The 16,864-nt window shown below is 38.6% G+C and overlaps 1 protein-coding gene across 14 annotated transcripts in view; it reads right to left on the bottom strand.

Annotated features, from left to right (window-relative positions):
• marchf1 (membrane-associated ring finger (C3HC4) 1) overlaps positions 1-16,864 on the bottom strand; it is a 33,452-nt gene that overhangs the window by 8,422 nt on the left and 8,166 nt on the right. For 5 of the 14 annotated variants that reach the window (XM_084372173.1, XM_084372172.1, XM_084372165.1 and 2 more), the window contains exons 2-4: positions 14,600-14,673; positions 12,150-12,296; positions 8,845-9,249 (exon numbers count right to left, since the gene is read on the bottom strand). In XM_084372173.1, coding sequence (XP_084228299.1) covers positions 8,845-8,931 — 87 coding nt within the window. In that variant the 5' untranslated portion in view covers positions 8,932-9,249; positions 12,150-12,296; positions 14,600-14,673. The other 9 variants (XM_084372166.1, XM_084372178.1, XM_084372174.1 and 6 more) reach the window with 8 other exon arrangements.

Here is a 16,864-nt window from a genome sequence, read left to right as displayed (position 1 = left end):
TGTTGTTTTTTGGCTGGTTAGAGAAGCAGAACCACACAACAATTGCATATTTTTACAGCATTTGGCTGGTAATTGGCGCTAATTTTGTGCCCTGGCTGCAACTAACAATTATTTTCATTATGAAATCAACTTTTCAATCTAGATTGTCAATTGTAACTTTTCCTGCAAAGACTCCAGAATCATCTAAGTGAAATGTGAGATTGTGTGGACATTTCATTCAAGTTTTGTGTTGTGAAAGTAGCCAAAGATTGGACTGGTCAAGCTAAATGCTTTAACCGATATGTAAAAACATAAACGTTATAATTAAACGAAGTAGCTTTAGTCAACACCAGCGTTCTCCACTATTCAGTGTTGGCTGGTTCTGTGTTGATTGGTTGAAGTCCAGCGTCAGGAGTCATGCGTGGACATGTGTCCTTGTTATTACATTGTGACCGCAGCTAAAGCCAGACAATCCAATTACCTGGTCGTCCTGCTAAGTTGTGTGCTGCTCTGCAATGTGTCTCTATTTAAAGCAAACTAATAGCACTTTTTCTAGACTTCCTAGAGCAGTGATTGCTTGAACTCAACTGTTAGACCTTGAACTCAACCCTCAGACATCTGTGGCCTCATTCACTGCCTGCAGCGTCCTACACAAGCTTCAGAAACCAGCAGTCAGTGCTGCGTAGGAGTTGCAACGTGTTAACGCTGGTAAACCACCACTGACAAAAAATATCTTCCCTGGTATGTGAATCATGTGTGTTCCAAGTTATTTTCCAGACAAGAACACACTGTCAAACCAGGTCGGCACACAGGTGAGCGATATATAAGATTTTACATCATTATATCAATTTAAATAATGCATAATGCATTTTTTAGGAAAACAATTGGTAACACTTTATAATAATTAATAAATGTTTCATTTATAGCTAATTAAACTTTAGTTACTAGTTATTTCACCGTTAACAAACAAGGAAATGCTTTATGAGCCATTTATTCGTCAATTATAAAGGTTTAAAAACATCTGTTGCAACTTTATAAGGCCATCCAAATAATGTTTATAGATTCATTGATAGTATTTATGAAACATGCACAAAGTATTATAAACATCCGTGGCAACTTTACAATAAACAGTTAAAATGGTCAAAATAAGAGATTTTAAAGGGACACTTTGGCAAAATCTCTTAAAGGAGCCAGGAGCCAGAGTCTGACTGTATACACAGCGTCATCTGTCTTTGTGTTAACATGAGGTAATTACTTTGAATTTTAAAAATGTGAAATACATTGGTGCAGGCTGAGAAGCACCTATTCTGTTTTTTGGCCGTAAAACATGAGAAGCTCTTTGTATCTGAACAGTCAATGTTGGCTTCACACTTAATTTCTTGTAGGCTGGGAAAACTATAGTTAGACACAACCTGATTTATGTAACAAAATACAGATTTTCTTTTAGAGAAATTGCAACAAGCCATTTTAGACAAAACATTCTTATTTGTCCTTTCCTCATATCAACTATCCCTACATCACCACTTTCATCCCCAGTCACACTGTCGAGAGTCAGGTGCATTGTGGGAATAAAGCAGTCCGGTCCAAGGCAGTGAAAACACACCTCTAACCTCAGTTGTCTTTACTGTGAATATGTGATGGATCCTGAGTGAGCTATGTGTGAAAATGAGTACCAAACACACACACACACACACACACACACACACACATACACATACAAATACACACACACTCACACACGCCACGGGGACAAGCAGGATAGCCTGCCAACTGGCTGGTGCTGGAGTGAGTGGGCAGTGGAAAATGAACTGAAGGATGACATAGAGTGAAAGTTTAAGAGATACCTATAGAGATATTGATAGTACATTCACAGGAGGAGAGCAGGATTGAAAAGGCTTGTTTTTCATTCAGTGTTCCTGTTTCAAATAAATCCCATAAAAAGAACAAAACCAGAAACACAATTTTTTGTCCCCTAACGCTTTCTGACTTCTCTTCCTGTCTGAGGCCAAAACAATCTTTAGAAACAGCTCACACATCAATACCCAACCCAACCTCTCATTATATTTCACACTGTTCCTGCCTGAATTATATAGTTTTGCTTGTAACCTGTTAAAATTGGCTCTACAAAGAAGAAAACAAAATGAAACAAACAACAAAAACATAACCGGTCCAGATAAATACATTAATTTTTAAAAATGCCTAATTACAATTGGACGTTGCAGTTTTTTAGTATAAATAAGAGCGGGGACTATTTTCAGCCCTGAATTAATGCGTGTACTTACGGCAGCAGGACAGCGTTTGTAGGATTGACTCAAAATAAACTACAGTGCTCATGTTCTGTTCATCGTAGTGACGCAATGGTGTGGCTCACTGTGGACGCGATCAAAGGCACAAAGGAGTAAGATATATATTGCCTATATACAGTATATACTCCTAAACTACATGCCTGCTTATAGGTGATATATATTAGAGGTCTGTTTATGAAATGTTAGTGTTTATATATACATAGTATGTACAGTATAACACTCGAGGTTTAGCAGTATGATCACTTCAAGCTTTGTATCTTGTTATTTAATTCCAAGTATATGTTTGTAATGTCTCACGTGGGTAGCTTCTGTGAATTTTTTTTATACTTGTGTGTACCAGCCCACACATAGACACAGTAGTGGGCAAATCATGGAAATAAATACGAGAGACAATGACAAGTAGAAGACTGCATCGTCTAAGCTGATCAAAGGATTTGCTGATAGCCAGGTTTAAATCAGTAGTCCCGCCTGGAGTCAAAGCAACCTCCTCTGGGTGTTACAGGAGATGGACACATGTACTGGGCGGAGGGCACATGTTTGTAATGTTTGGCAGCTTAAAAAAAACAGAACAGATTAGTTCTTGATTATGAGTCATTAAACAGATTATCTGCCAGTAAATCACATACCTCCACCCAACTTGCTTTAGTTATGAGACCAACCGCTGTGTGTGTGTGTGTGTGTGTGTGCTCTTCAGGTAATTTGTCATCAGTCTCAATTTGCATTTCTGAGAAGATATAGATGTTTGTGCCTCTTCTTATTATTCTCAGTTATGTGGTGCATTCGAGTGTCCCTGAAAAGCTCTGGATTTGAGAACCTGAGTGGAGGCTGTCAAACACCACTGCATTCAGAACAAAGCTGTCTGAGAATATAACTTGAAGAACAACACAATGCAATATTGTGTCAGCTGTAAATGTACGTGTTGTAAAGACGTTAAAAGAATAATTCATCCTTTTCGTAAATATTTAAAAAATTTTAAGTGTTAGATGAGAAGACTGCTATTGATTCCCTCTTTGTGTTCAGTAGTACGGAAGCCCTAAAGGGCCATGCATTCGTACATTTTATTTCCTCCGTTTTCCCGTGATAACAAGTTAATTTCATTTGTTTTCTCGAGATTTCGAGTTATTATTTCGAAATAACAACTGCCGTTTTCCAGAGATAACAGGATAATTTTCTCGAGATAACGAAACTTTGTTTTCCCGAGATAACGATATAATTAATTCGAGATCTCGAGATAATGACTGTGATATGATAGGCCTGAGATTATGGAGACGCCCGGGACCTCGTAGCTAGTCAGCTATGTAGTTAACGACGACATCAGGCTCACTTAGACTGCGCCGCCGATATAGCTGAAGCCTTGCTAATCGTCTTTTTAGATTACGCACACTAATGTGTATATTATCTGTAATAGCAAGGCATAATGCTATTTCAGCCTGTGTCAGGCCTTGATTGAAAAGATATGTGACACGGTGATCGATATGCTCCTGCTCATCTGACATTGCTGCACTGAATGATGTTTCCTGCAATGATTTAATATACTACACTATCGTTTGGTTTTCTCAAGATCTCGAATTAATTATATCGTTATCTCGGGAAAACAAAGTTTCGTTATCTCGAGATCTCGTGAAAATGATCCCGTCATCTCGGGAAAACGGCAGTTGTTATTTCGAGATAATAACTCGAGATCTCGAGAAAACAAATGAAATTAACTTGTTATCACAGGAAAAAGGAGGAAATAAAATGTATGAATGCATGGCCCTTTAGGGCTTCCGTACAAATCCCCTGGATTAGTTCACATTAACATTGTGTTAAAATGACTATTTTAAAGTTGTTGTTGGAAGGCAACTTTGACAGAATCCGGCTGGCTATTTCTCCAGTTTCCAGTCTTTGTGCCAAGCTTACTAAACACAACTGAGTATTCCTTTAAGACTGGCACTTTTGACCTGAGTAAAAAATTAGTCAAACTTGCTGTCTGTGTGTAGCTGAAAAGCCAATGATTAATGTTATTTTTGCCAAATGTAAAGAAGCCAAAGAGAGAGAAACACAAATCCTGTTTGCTAAGAAGTCATAGCACAGCAGACCCAACAAGCTGAATGAACAAAGATAGAGCTAGACCATTTCTTCCCCATGACACCTCTAAGACAGAATGGACATTTTGCATGTATAACGTTTGCTTAGCAATGGCAAACCAATGAGATTGCTGACTTGAATTCACCTGGAGGAGAGCTACGTAGTTAGCTCTTAGCTGTTTGCAGCCAGTGGGTGGCAGGGTACTGCCGGGTGTTTGGCTAAGGGAGCTAACAGCTAACAGAGCTAATAGACAGCTAATAGTGCTAATAGCTTCAAGCTAACTGAGCAACTGCAGTTTAATGTGACAACACAACAAGTTAACACTATGTAAATGTTCTGAAATACTTCAACTGAGATCAATTTAGAAGCAAAGGTAATCTGAGTACAAATGTCAACAATCAACAACTAACTAAAACTTACTAAATATTTTGATCTTGGGACGGTTTATATTCGCTCTGTTAAACTTGTTTTTCGGGATGGTTCTGGTGTACAAAGTTAGTTTGGAGCCCTGCTGGTCAGCTATGTGTACATGCAACTATTGTATAAACTGGATTGGTTGAAGTATTAAAGAGTTTGAGATAGCCGTGTGACTACTTCAGTAACAGATGTTCGCTAAACTGCAGACAAAACTACATCACATCAATCTCAAATGTCTCTCACTGCCATTGATGGCAACAACATACCGGTAGATAAACTGAGAGAGGAACAAGAGGAAAACGTACACAGCAGACTGACTAAAAATACCACAGCTGCAAGTAATGTGCTTCATTGGTCTGTAGCATCTGTATCATCACCACACTCAGATTTCCCAACTCTTTTGCTCACGCCTGATAAACATATACTATAGACGTTTTTAAAAATGCTAATTACCTGTTCCCATACATGTATGGGCCAATTTTCAATATCAGGTTAGACTCCCTGTACATTTTCCTGCAATATAACATTCTGAGTATCCTGAACTAAAAGCTTGACATGTATAACCTAAATCACAACAAAGCACTACCAACTTTCAACAGCCATTGAGGAACATTTTCAAAATCGTTTCACACAAAGAGCGTGGTAAGACACAGCAGTCCTTCATGCCGGAGCCTCATATAAGCCTAAATAGTTACAGTTGAAGCTACAGTTCAGTAGTAAATAAATAAGTAAACATAGAGCTGAATCAGAGATAACATCCTGCTGTCACCTACCTGAGTGTCTGCTGCTCTACCGACACTCTCACTCTGATGCACAGCAGAGACTTTAGTGAGTCTATGTGAGGACATGTGCATGTTTCTGCAGAGGGGATTAAGTGATGTAGCGTGGACCGAGGGCTATATTTTGGTTCTGTACTCTGGCTCGGGATCAGAAAACACCTACAGCCACATTTAGACAACCAACCATGAAGCTGCAGCTGCACCGTTTATATCCAGTCACGACGTGTTTTAAGGAATCTCATCTTAAAAGGATCTTAACACTCGGTTTCAAATCTAACGCATATTTATATAACGTGAAATATTTGTGTTTGTGTTGTTGTGGTTTCTCTGTAGCAACCTAACCAAACAACCCAATCACCACCATCAGATTCTGTCAGACTCTTTCTTCTTCCATCCTGATTGGTCCATGTAAATCTATGACATCACCTTTTTTGAACACAGCTTCGCCCACCTCAAACCAGTGAGAAGAGCACTTCTTCCTCATGTAATAAAATGAATATAATAAAACAGCCAGTGCTGTTCTGACTGCAGGAGACACCAGTTTGTGTCTTAGGGCCTTTAAGGATAAAAGCCAAAGCATTTACAATAGTGAAATGTATATATATATATATTATTCATATATTTTTCTATATTCAGAGGAACCTTTAGAGCTTTGAGATGTAGTTCAAATGGATGTTTAAAGGGCCACACCAGTGTGTTTGTAAGTCAGCTCTTCATCTGTAAATCATGTAAATGTTACTATTCAAGCAACTACAGCAGTAAAATCCTGCTTTTTAATGCATGAGTAATAATAACCTAATGATATAATAGTGTTACAGTGGACATTCTTCTGCATTGAGTACTACCTGTAACCTTACCTGTAATTCTTCAAGTACATTTTACTGATTATACTAACATTCTCTTACTTAAGGTTCATCTTCAGTGCAGGACTTGTAACAGAGTATTTTTTACAGTGTGGTATATGTACTTTACTGAAGTAAAAGATCTCACCACTGCCCCTCTCAGTCAATCAAGGTAAGCAAACACTAAAGTAATCATAACTGTAGTTACGGAGGACTCCAGTCCTGTTCTCGTCAAGCGTTTTGTAGCATAGCATTTTACAAATTGAGATGAACATTACAAGACATTCACACCATCGATGCTGTTCACTTGGTAATCAAGCAACTCAGTGACGGCTGAGTAGGTTAACTGAGAATACTGCTCCACTCACGATTTAATAAAACCAATGCATTTGGAGAGGGGAAGACATGTATGTACGACTGTAGGCACAGACAGATAGCCAGATTCTGCTAGATAGTAGGTGTTTGTAGATTACTATTTATTTGAAACAAGCAGGGGTGAAATGTGTTTATGCAGAATTGAAATCAAAGTTTCTTAATGACTCCTTTGGAATCTGCATTTTGGAAATGGTTGTCATGTAACATTAAGAAAGATATATGTAGACTCACTGTGATCATCCAGTGAGATGGTTTTGCATTTTCTGTTTTAAATGTTCAGCCTTGTTACATTTATATTAACAGTAAAGACTTGTGCATTCAGTTTTTTCTGCTTATAAGGTTATTGCGGCACTGACTACCATAGAGATGATCTACTCTGCAGAAGTGCACAGAGAGCTGATGGCCTCATTATAACATTATGACAGTACAATCAGCAGGCATTTATCTCAATCTAATGACTGTGCAAGGTTATCATCAGTGGAAAACTATAGTCTGCTGTGAAACCAACAGTCCTGTAGCACAAGACGTTTGCATGTTTAACATTTAATCTGTGGGTTTCCTACTGGCCTACTGGTCTAAATGTGTACCACTTCCTCTTTGGTTTGTGCCTTGGTCCTTTCTTCCTAAACAGACATGTAGCCAGTGGTCCATAGTTTAGTTCTGATGTGCAACTTCCCCCTTAGACAAGAGGCAGCTACCCAAAGCCTAAACATTTAATTACATTAATAATAATAATAATGTATATCTTGGCCATCAGTGTAAGCAGGTGTAGGCACTAATTCAGTTTACATGAAGAGCTAAATTCTAAATTCTGAGTCGGTTCCTTCCTCCTTTTTTTTTGTGTGTTGAGAGGGGCAGTTTTCCCTAAATAAAAAGCTGGCAGTAGAGAGATAAGACGCAATGTAACAAATGAGAGAATATTTTCCAAAAAGATAGTAACCCTACAGTCAAGACTCTTAGATGCATGCCTTGTAATGTCTGATAATACTGTAGGGCAATTAATAAATAGAGGGAAGTGAAACCATTGTATACCACACTTAAAAGACGTCAGAGACGTCAGAGACTTAAAGGTTCCTGTTTCCGTTTTAACATATAGATTTGTAATGAAGCTATTCATGACAACTAAGTAGTGCAATACCAGGGACATAAATGACAAACACAAAATACTGAGGTTTACTCTTGTTCATGTCTGGAATTGAGTTAATAAACACAAATTAAACAAGCTTTCGTCCACTGGCATTTGAGTTTGAAAACTATAAAGTTTTCATAAGAACCCTACTCTTAGGTTCATGTATGTCTGTACTGACTGTAAAGTTTCTCTTCCTAACATTGAATCCCCCCGGCTGTCAGAGAAAAACACATTATAGTCTTAGGCGTGTGATGTAACATGAGGTGATGGTAGGTGACACGATGTGGCATTCTATGATGCAGAGCTGCAACCATTAGATAACCTGAAGAATCTTTGGGTTTTGGACTATTTGGACAAAAGAAGTGATTTGATGACATCACTTTGGGCTCTGGGAGATTGAGATTGTTATTTTATAGACTAAACAATTATTTAATTAATAATTATAAATAAATGATTGTGAAAATTGTGAAAATAATCGGGAGATGATGAAAATAATTGCTAATAGCTAATTGTATAATAATAATTGTAGCCTCAACGTGATTGTGACATTTTCTCTCAACTCAAAAGATGTAGGTGAAAATATCAAATCCCAAGTGAGGGAGCAGTGATAAAAGGCTGCTGAGTGCATCCGTACTGTATGTGTGACTGAGTGAGTGAGTTGAAAAGACTGTCAGCTGATACTGTAGGCTCAGGTACACACACGCGGCACACACACGCGCACACACACACACGCAACTTCCTCTTCAGTCTTCAAGATCAGCACGGAATGACCAAACGACTTCTACTTTCTTCTGACAACGCAAAGAACCTCTCCAGATTCTTAAATCTCTATAATTTGACCAACTTTTAACCCTTAACTGTAAAAAAAAGTAAGTAAGTAAATTAACCTATAGAGCTGTAGCTGGCCCCTTAGAGGCTTGAAAAACATAGTTGAGAGGTCAGAAACTCACCTCGGTCCTGTCTTTGGAGCGAGTGGCGCTCTTGCCGTTGCTGGCTGTCTCCCTGGCTGGAACCACAGTTATCTGTTGTATTGGCATGCTGGTGTTTCCAGGCAACGCGCCGGTGTTACTCCCACAGCATTCCCAGCACGCCGTGCCTTACCGTCCTACGATCCGAGTCCTTGCGTGTGATCCACTGTCCCATCGACGAGCTGCTTTCAAGGAAAGGAGACACTGCTCCCGGATTGCTCTCCTGTATCAGCCCAATCTGGATCATAGAGGAGATGGAACGGGATCAGGTCACCGTGGCAACAGGAAGACAGCTCTGGAGATGGTGGGGTGTGAGGTCGTCATGACGACTGGCACTCAACAGTGCGCAACACCTCCTCCTCCCCCTCCTCCTGCACTGCCCTCCTGCTGAGAGAGAGATGGAGAGAGGAAGAGTTGAGATGGAGCTGAGCAGTAAACAAGGAGGCAGGGAAAATGTGTGTTGCAATGGCGTGTGTGTGTGTGTCTTTCTTGAAGGGGCGGAGCCAGCACTTTGTCGTGCTTGCTGGGTAATAAGCATACGGTCCATGAGGATTAGGGCTTAGACTAACCTCAATCTCCTCCTCTGACCAATGGTGCTGCTAATAAGCTTATGCAACTTGTGCACATGGACAGCAGTAAAACACACACACACACGCACGCACGCACACACACACACACGCACACATGACCTGGTTGTTGGGGGACTCCCTGTTGAGAGACAATGTGTTGACAGACTCTGTCATATTAAAGGATTAAAGGCACATTTGTCGTCTGACCGGACATGAAAAGACACACAAATCATACACAAACCATATTGTGGTTTCACTGAATCTGTGTGTGTAGGTGTGTGTGTGTTTGAGTGGTGAGGGTGTAATCCTCTTTCAAAATGGTCTCAGGCCATGAGGATTACGAATGATAGATATTTGGAAAATGGGTGACTTCAAGTGATCGCTGAAGAGTGGTGGCTAATTAAGGTGAAGAGGCAGCGACTGTCCACCTTACTCTGATAGTGCATTTCTCTTTTCTGAGCCAAGAAAATATTCAAGTAGCACAAGATGTATGAGAAGTTATCTTCATTTCACTATTTCTTTATTACTGTTACTATATTTTTAGATTGGATCCTGCATACCCTGTATATCATTGATCCTTGTTTGGCTTTTTTATCCAAGGCTTGGAGATCGTATTACCTCAGTAAAGGAGGATGGCTGGTTGGTTGGTTGGTTGGTTGGTTGGTTGGTTTGTCAGCAGGATTAAACAAAAATTACGAAACAGATTTCCATGAAACTTGGAAGGAGGATGGATCTCGGCCCAGAATAAACCCCATTAACTTTTGGTGCAGATCCGGGTAAAGGGACGGATCCAGGAATTTTTTCCTACTTTCTTTAAAATTGTGCAACAGGGCCCTTTTTTTTAAAATAAATTTCTCAGTGAATAATGCATGGATCTTGATGAAAAATAAAAATGTGGAGCAGATTTAAATGTTTTATTTGATATTGAATTAGGCTTGATTTAATTAAAGGGGACTACTGGGCCTTGGCAGAGGTAGGCGCTCTACTAAATGCCATTTTATTTATTGTTTTAAGTCTTTTTTTATACAACAATTTCTTTTCATTTGAATGAAACCCTATCTCATACTATATTGTGTAGTTATTAGAGAGTCAATAGTAGAGAGGTGACAAAAAATCCAGGGAGAGACAAATAGGGAATCTTAACAGTTAAGTTGTATTATACACTGACAAGTAAGGTAAGTAATGGCTATGCTACATTTAGTTACTGTATATATGTCTATACTGTATATAAGTGCCCAGCATACATGGATGTTGTTGTAGCAGTGAAACATTGTCAGGCGGGAACATCACTTTTTACAGATTTTGCATTAAGGCTCTGAACAGCTATGGTAGAAAAACCTCCACAGGTAATTTCCCTCTTCTCAGGACTGAGTGGACATGTACAAATTGTTTCCCTCCCTGACTCTCTCTCGTTCACCTTGTTGCACCAGATCGGGCAGGACCAAATACACCGTTAACATACTTATTGGCACATAACTGTGACCTCACGTAATTCCCCGGCAAAGCTCCCACCACCTTCAAACTGGGTAAAGGTCTAATGATAATGATCCTTCTGTGCCAGAGCCAGAAAACTGTAGATTTAAAAATTGCAGGCAGATTCTCATCTGCATCTATTTGTAGACTTCAGGAGTTCCACCTTGTCTCTTTACAAAGAAAACACAATAGAAACTCTATTCAAAACTTTGGTTGAGCTAAATGTGCGCTTAATCTTTTCTGTACTTTGATGGACTTTCCTGAAACGTAAACTGAACGTCTGTTCCTTCACCAGAAATACCACCAACCACAACCAGACATGAACTCTGCTTGCTCATGCACTACCGTTGATTGATTGATGATTCTTAAGCAGGATTATGAGCTGAACATTTGCACAGAGAAAATTCAACAGTTTGTTAACAGCAGCCCTATTTTTTTAACGAGCTGAGAGGAGAACTAGCATGCTCAGATGTTCCACCACAAACTTTTCATACTGTACAAGCATGCACACACACATCGCTGCAAGACCACTTACTTGCACTGAAAATGGGGAAGTCAGAGCACACTTGCTTTGTGGTCTGAGCACCATTCCATTAACACTTGTATACAACAAGTGTATTTTTTACATTTTAATCTACAAAAGATGGATTTGTGTGTGCATGCAGGCACCGATGATGAGTAGGGAGGAGTTTCAGGAGACAAATGGATGTTTTCCATTGCATCAGGACAGCTACCACATCAAAGGGGTTCCTGTAGAGAAAAACAGAAAACCACCTTAGCTTTAACCTCCACAGAAAGTTCCGGTGCATGCCATGCCATCTAGGTCAAATACTCTACCTGAAAAAAGCAACCTTAAATCTTAAAGTGTAGACATTCATACATTTTACATGGGGAGTGTCTAATGGTAAACACAAACACACACTATCGCACACACACCCACACCCACAGGGCCCATTAATAATTAGGGTTAATATGATCTCACTTGAACTTGAGAGGGGACGTGTTAGTCAGCTCTTCACAGTTCTTGCAAGTGACAAAGAGAGAGACACAACATAGAGAGAGAGAGAGAGAGAGGGTATATGTGTGTGTCTGTGTGTCATGAAGCTGCTGTGTCAAGGACAACATCTTAACACCCCAGTAACACTCTCTGGGTAAGTGCTCAATCCTTAATTTTAATTCAGTGTGTGATTGGAAGGGGTGTCATCTTTATGGGGCAACAGGTGATATTACAGATGAGATGTTCACCGTTGACACAGATGTGGCAGCGGGTGTAGATGGCATCGCCACTGACAGAGCTGGAGGCGCTGATGATCATGTTCTCTCTCCTGGTCTTTGCCCTCTTCACACTTACTGGAATGATCAACGAGGAATGTGCACACTCGAATGGTACGACTGCAACGCACACACACACACAAACACACATAATGAAAATGTCTGTTTTTGTCCATTCTGTCACTTTGCAGACAACCTGTTATTGACCCCATACAGAGATCAAAACTATTGTAATCATTAGTGTTGTTTCATCATTTTAAACAGTGAACTTTGGATTCGTAATATCAGCCACTTTCATATAATATAGACTTTACAATAGCGGTGGACATTAAAACAGAAACATCTCTGACTGTATTTTAGTGTCCAGTTTATTGGATAAATCTAACTGTCTAACACAACAGTGCTGCAATAAATCTGACCCTAAAGGTTATAATGTCCCGTTTTATTCATTTTGGAGGCTGTACTTTATGTGTCTACCCTCATGATATAAATGCGGTGGATAAGATTGGAGGTGACTACGAGGAACTTTGAAGTGTTTATGAAACAGTCTTGTGATTCCTCTGATGATTATAAATGACCTGTAACAGCGAACGAGACCATCAGCCAAACGACTGCTATTTTTATACAGTTATTATAAATGCCTGTGCTCGGGTCTGACAATATATCAATGAATGTAGTTACATCACAAAAAATTACAGCCTTAAAAATGACACTTTTCCATCTTTCCTTGTAATTATATTTATTTAACACTTTGTTTTGATTTACCAGCCCTCCATAATATTATCTTTATTATAACTTATCCTAAATTTCCTCATAAGAGTTCACATTAGTTCTCATCCCAAAAGTACAAAATGTCTCCTTTGAAATTTTACTCCTTTCTGTCTTAACATTACTAACATTATTTATTTTATTTCTTAATGCTGCCATGTGTTTTGACGCTGTGCTTCAGTTACGATTTTACTATTTGTAAATTTTGTGCTTCTCTCTTTAAATAGTTAAGTTATTCCTTTTATTATTTGCTTTGATTGCCTTGTGAATCATATTGCAACATTGGTTTTGATTTGGGTTTACATTTTATCATTAACCACTTGTCAGCTTTATCAGTTAGAAAGATATTAGAAAGAGGTGATTGATGTATATTCAATACAGTTCAATACACAGTTCAACAGCACCGTAAACTACAGCCTACACACTCTCTAAAAGCCCACACACGCTCTAAAAAAGTTTTAACTAGGTGTACCAAATAAAACGGCAAATGAGTGTATAGTAAATACAGAACATTTCTGTTTAGGAATTTCCATTAATTACCTAACCCCAACAAAATCAACATAAGATTGTATCAGAATGACATCTTAATTTTTCTGACTCAGTGGCAACAAAGAAACTGAAAACATTATCAGCTTCACAAAGGTCACAAAGGCATGTATTGCAGGGCCCTACTGAATTGACTGACATTTTATATTTCCTTAAAATTAAAATATTTTTTTTAAATGACCATTTTGGTGAATTTTAGCCAGTAGGGATTAAACTTCTGGCAGAGAAAGAAGATGAGGGTCCTGTCCATAATAAAACTAAAGGTGTTACACTCTCAGTACAAACAAATATTATGCGTCATATTAGCAGGGAACTAAATTATTATTTTTAGCATTGTCTTACATTTCTCAACACTATAAAACAATATATTTTTTTGCTGTTCTATGATTAATCCAGATGTTGCCTTAACAACGTTTTGGTGCAACAGAGGTTTATTCATGACCTTGGCAACAGTCATGAATAGACATCAAGCAATTCATAATGTATAAAATAAGTCAGGTATAAAATAAAATTATGTTTTTTATGTTTAAGTCTATAAAATAATTTTAACTCAAAGGCCCATTTAGTAGCTTTAACCGGAGCTTTTCACTCTATCTCATGCTCCTCAGAGAATAGAAATTGCTTTGTGCAGTCGAAGGCTGCAGAAAAAGCTAAGCTAATTGACCTTTGAGTCAAGGTCATTTTATATTCATTCATTGTATATATAATTTCATTTTAGACATGAATTATTTTAAATACGTCACAGCTTTTTATTCTATGAGCCTCTGAACAGCAAAACAAATTGACAACGAAGTTAATCAGATAATGTCTTCATCTGTCACTGATAATTATGTGCATTGTGGTGGAAAAACCAAAGGAAGTGATCACTTTTATCATTTCCAATCCATCAGAGTCAAAGACACAACCAGAGGGTGACGAGCGAATCGTCTGACTCCACGGCATTCATGACTAAGAATGAAAAACTTCAGCGGGCAACAGCGGTCTCATTTCTTCCTGTTCAGTGCCTATTGAGGACACGTCAGCCAAAGCCTTGTGTTTGTGTGTGTGTGTGTGTGTGTGCATGTGTGTGTGTGTGTTATCAGTTACTAGAACAAAGTCTGAATCGTGACCTCTGAGAGTGCGTGTGTGTACAGGATCCAGGGTTATTTGCTTCCAGGATGAAGCACAAAGGAGTGGCTTTACACTGTAAAAAAAAAAAAGGGAGAAAGAATAAAGTCAATAAACAAACGTCTGCTTCAACATGCTGTTCAGAGACAGTCTCCTGCTTTCTTTGCTCTTTGAGAGAGTGTGTAAGTGAAGACGCACAGAAGTCCTTTTATTTTGATCTTCAGATCTGAAATTAGCAGCTGCTTTCACTGGTAAGTCTTAAAAAACCCTGTTCTTTGTTCCTCTTTTCTTGTCGTACCTTGGTGTTTGACCTGTTTAAACAAGAAATATATCAAACAAAAGTGATCTCTTGTATAAATCTACAGCTCTGAAAGGGGTTTTCAAAATCTAGGTCAGAAGCAAAAGGTGTGCTAGCAAGATTAGAATGAGTTCTCAAAGTATTTCTCAGGAGTGAGACATCTAGATCAGTTGTGCCAGGGATCAAAGGGTGGAGCTTGTGTGAATGAACAGATGTACAGCGGCAGGAAAATGTGTGAATCACAGACTCCATCTGCGCTTGGTTATTATGATTCCTTCAGACTCTCAGTGAAGTGCACGGTGCAACATAAATAATGCGTGTTAATATATTCTTTCAAACCACAAGTTTGTCTGTCTAACTCCTGACCTGCTTTTACTGCGGTTCAGCACATTTTCTATTATTATTATTATTTTCCTATGTATATTATCTATTTATAGAATGATCATGAGAAACGTTTATGTAGAGATTCATAATGTAATTAATTAAAACACCAGGAAAGATTTTGACACCAAAGGCATTTTGGTCGAAGTTTGAAGAGTTCATGAAACTGCTGAAAATTTCAAAATGAATTCCAAAAACTGTCTCTACTTTTTTCTTTGCTTTCAACATTGACTGTTTAATTTATGTGATTCCTGCTTCCAGTTTCACCCGTTCACTCACTCTACGATGAATTTCTTAACTTTGTGATACTTGCAGATTTGACACCACAAAGATCATGCAAACTAGACAGTCGTTCAAATGTTCCAGGTTGAAATTAATCATAAATAAAATTATCTGCAATAGACCAGGTATAAATATTCTGCTTTAGCACATTTGTGAACAGAGATTAATTTTGATTATTATTATTTTTTTCAAAGAGCACTGTGAGGACCATGTGTCACTATAAAACAATAAATGATAGAGGTAACAGTTGCAAATACTTTCCCTGCGGGATCAATAAAGTTCTGCTCCATCCTTCTATTCTAAATAACGGGGCTGTGAGGCCACCTTGTGGAGGCAACATGCTACTGCACCTCCAGCAGTTTACAAACACTATAGCTATGAAAATGCTTCTTTTCGTGTATGTAACGCAGAAATGTTGTGTCTTATGCTGTGACAAATACATTAAATCTTCCAAATCTTTGATCAGCAACACACAACTCTGATTTGTTAAGCAGATTAAATGAAAAGAAAAGGTCCAGTCAGTCTGAGTATCATGCTACATGCAAAACAGCAAGTTTGTCCAGACATAAAAGCATGACACTGTTTTAGTAGCAGGTCCGGAACAAGTTCAGTTTTCTGTGAATCACCCACATGGGCAGAAAATCCAAATATTCTTCAGACAGCATTGTTAATATCCTGTATCCCTGGCTTTTTAAAGGAACAGTTCACCTAATAATGAAAATTCAGTCATTATCTGCTCACCCCATGCCGATTTGTAGGCCACAAAACATCACTGGAACTTCACAGCATTCTCCTAAACAACTGAAGTAGATAGGGACTCCATACAGCGCTTCCAGCGTAATTCAAGTCTCTGGAAGCCCCAAGTTCCTAAAATAATTTGAAAAGATGTTATTTACGTACTGTTGAACTTCCTTCGCCCACTTGAGACGGATGCATGCTAATTCTTTTAGCTTAGCAGCTACAGAGATGATTTCTGCCTTAAAAAAAGGTGTAAATAACGTCACTCTGAGACTTGAATTACACCAGAGTCATTTAATATTTTTTTGTGTTTTTTCAGTTATTTCAGTATGTTTTCAAACATGTCCCCAAGCTGTGGCGCTCCAGAAAGGTTCTGTGGAAAACCAAACTTTCCATCTGCATGAGGGTGAGCAGATACTGACTGAATTTCCATTTGGAGTGAACTTATCCTTTACATGATGGCAAGATACCCGTCTGTTTTTTAATTCATTAATCTGGCAGCAATACAATGAAATACAAACTGTAGGATGGGGTGGAAACTCCAGACAATCATTAAAAATCAGCTTAC

The sequence above is a fragment of the Pagrus pagrus genome (genome assembly GCF_965226575.1).
Source record: "Pagrus pagrus genome assembly, chromosome: 2".
Classification (NCBI taxonomy): domain Eukaryota; kingdom Metazoa; phylum Chordata; class Actinopteri; order Spariformes; family Sparidae; genus Pagrus; species Pagrus pagrus.
This window is presented reverse-complemented; position numbering and strand designations above follow the sequence as displayed.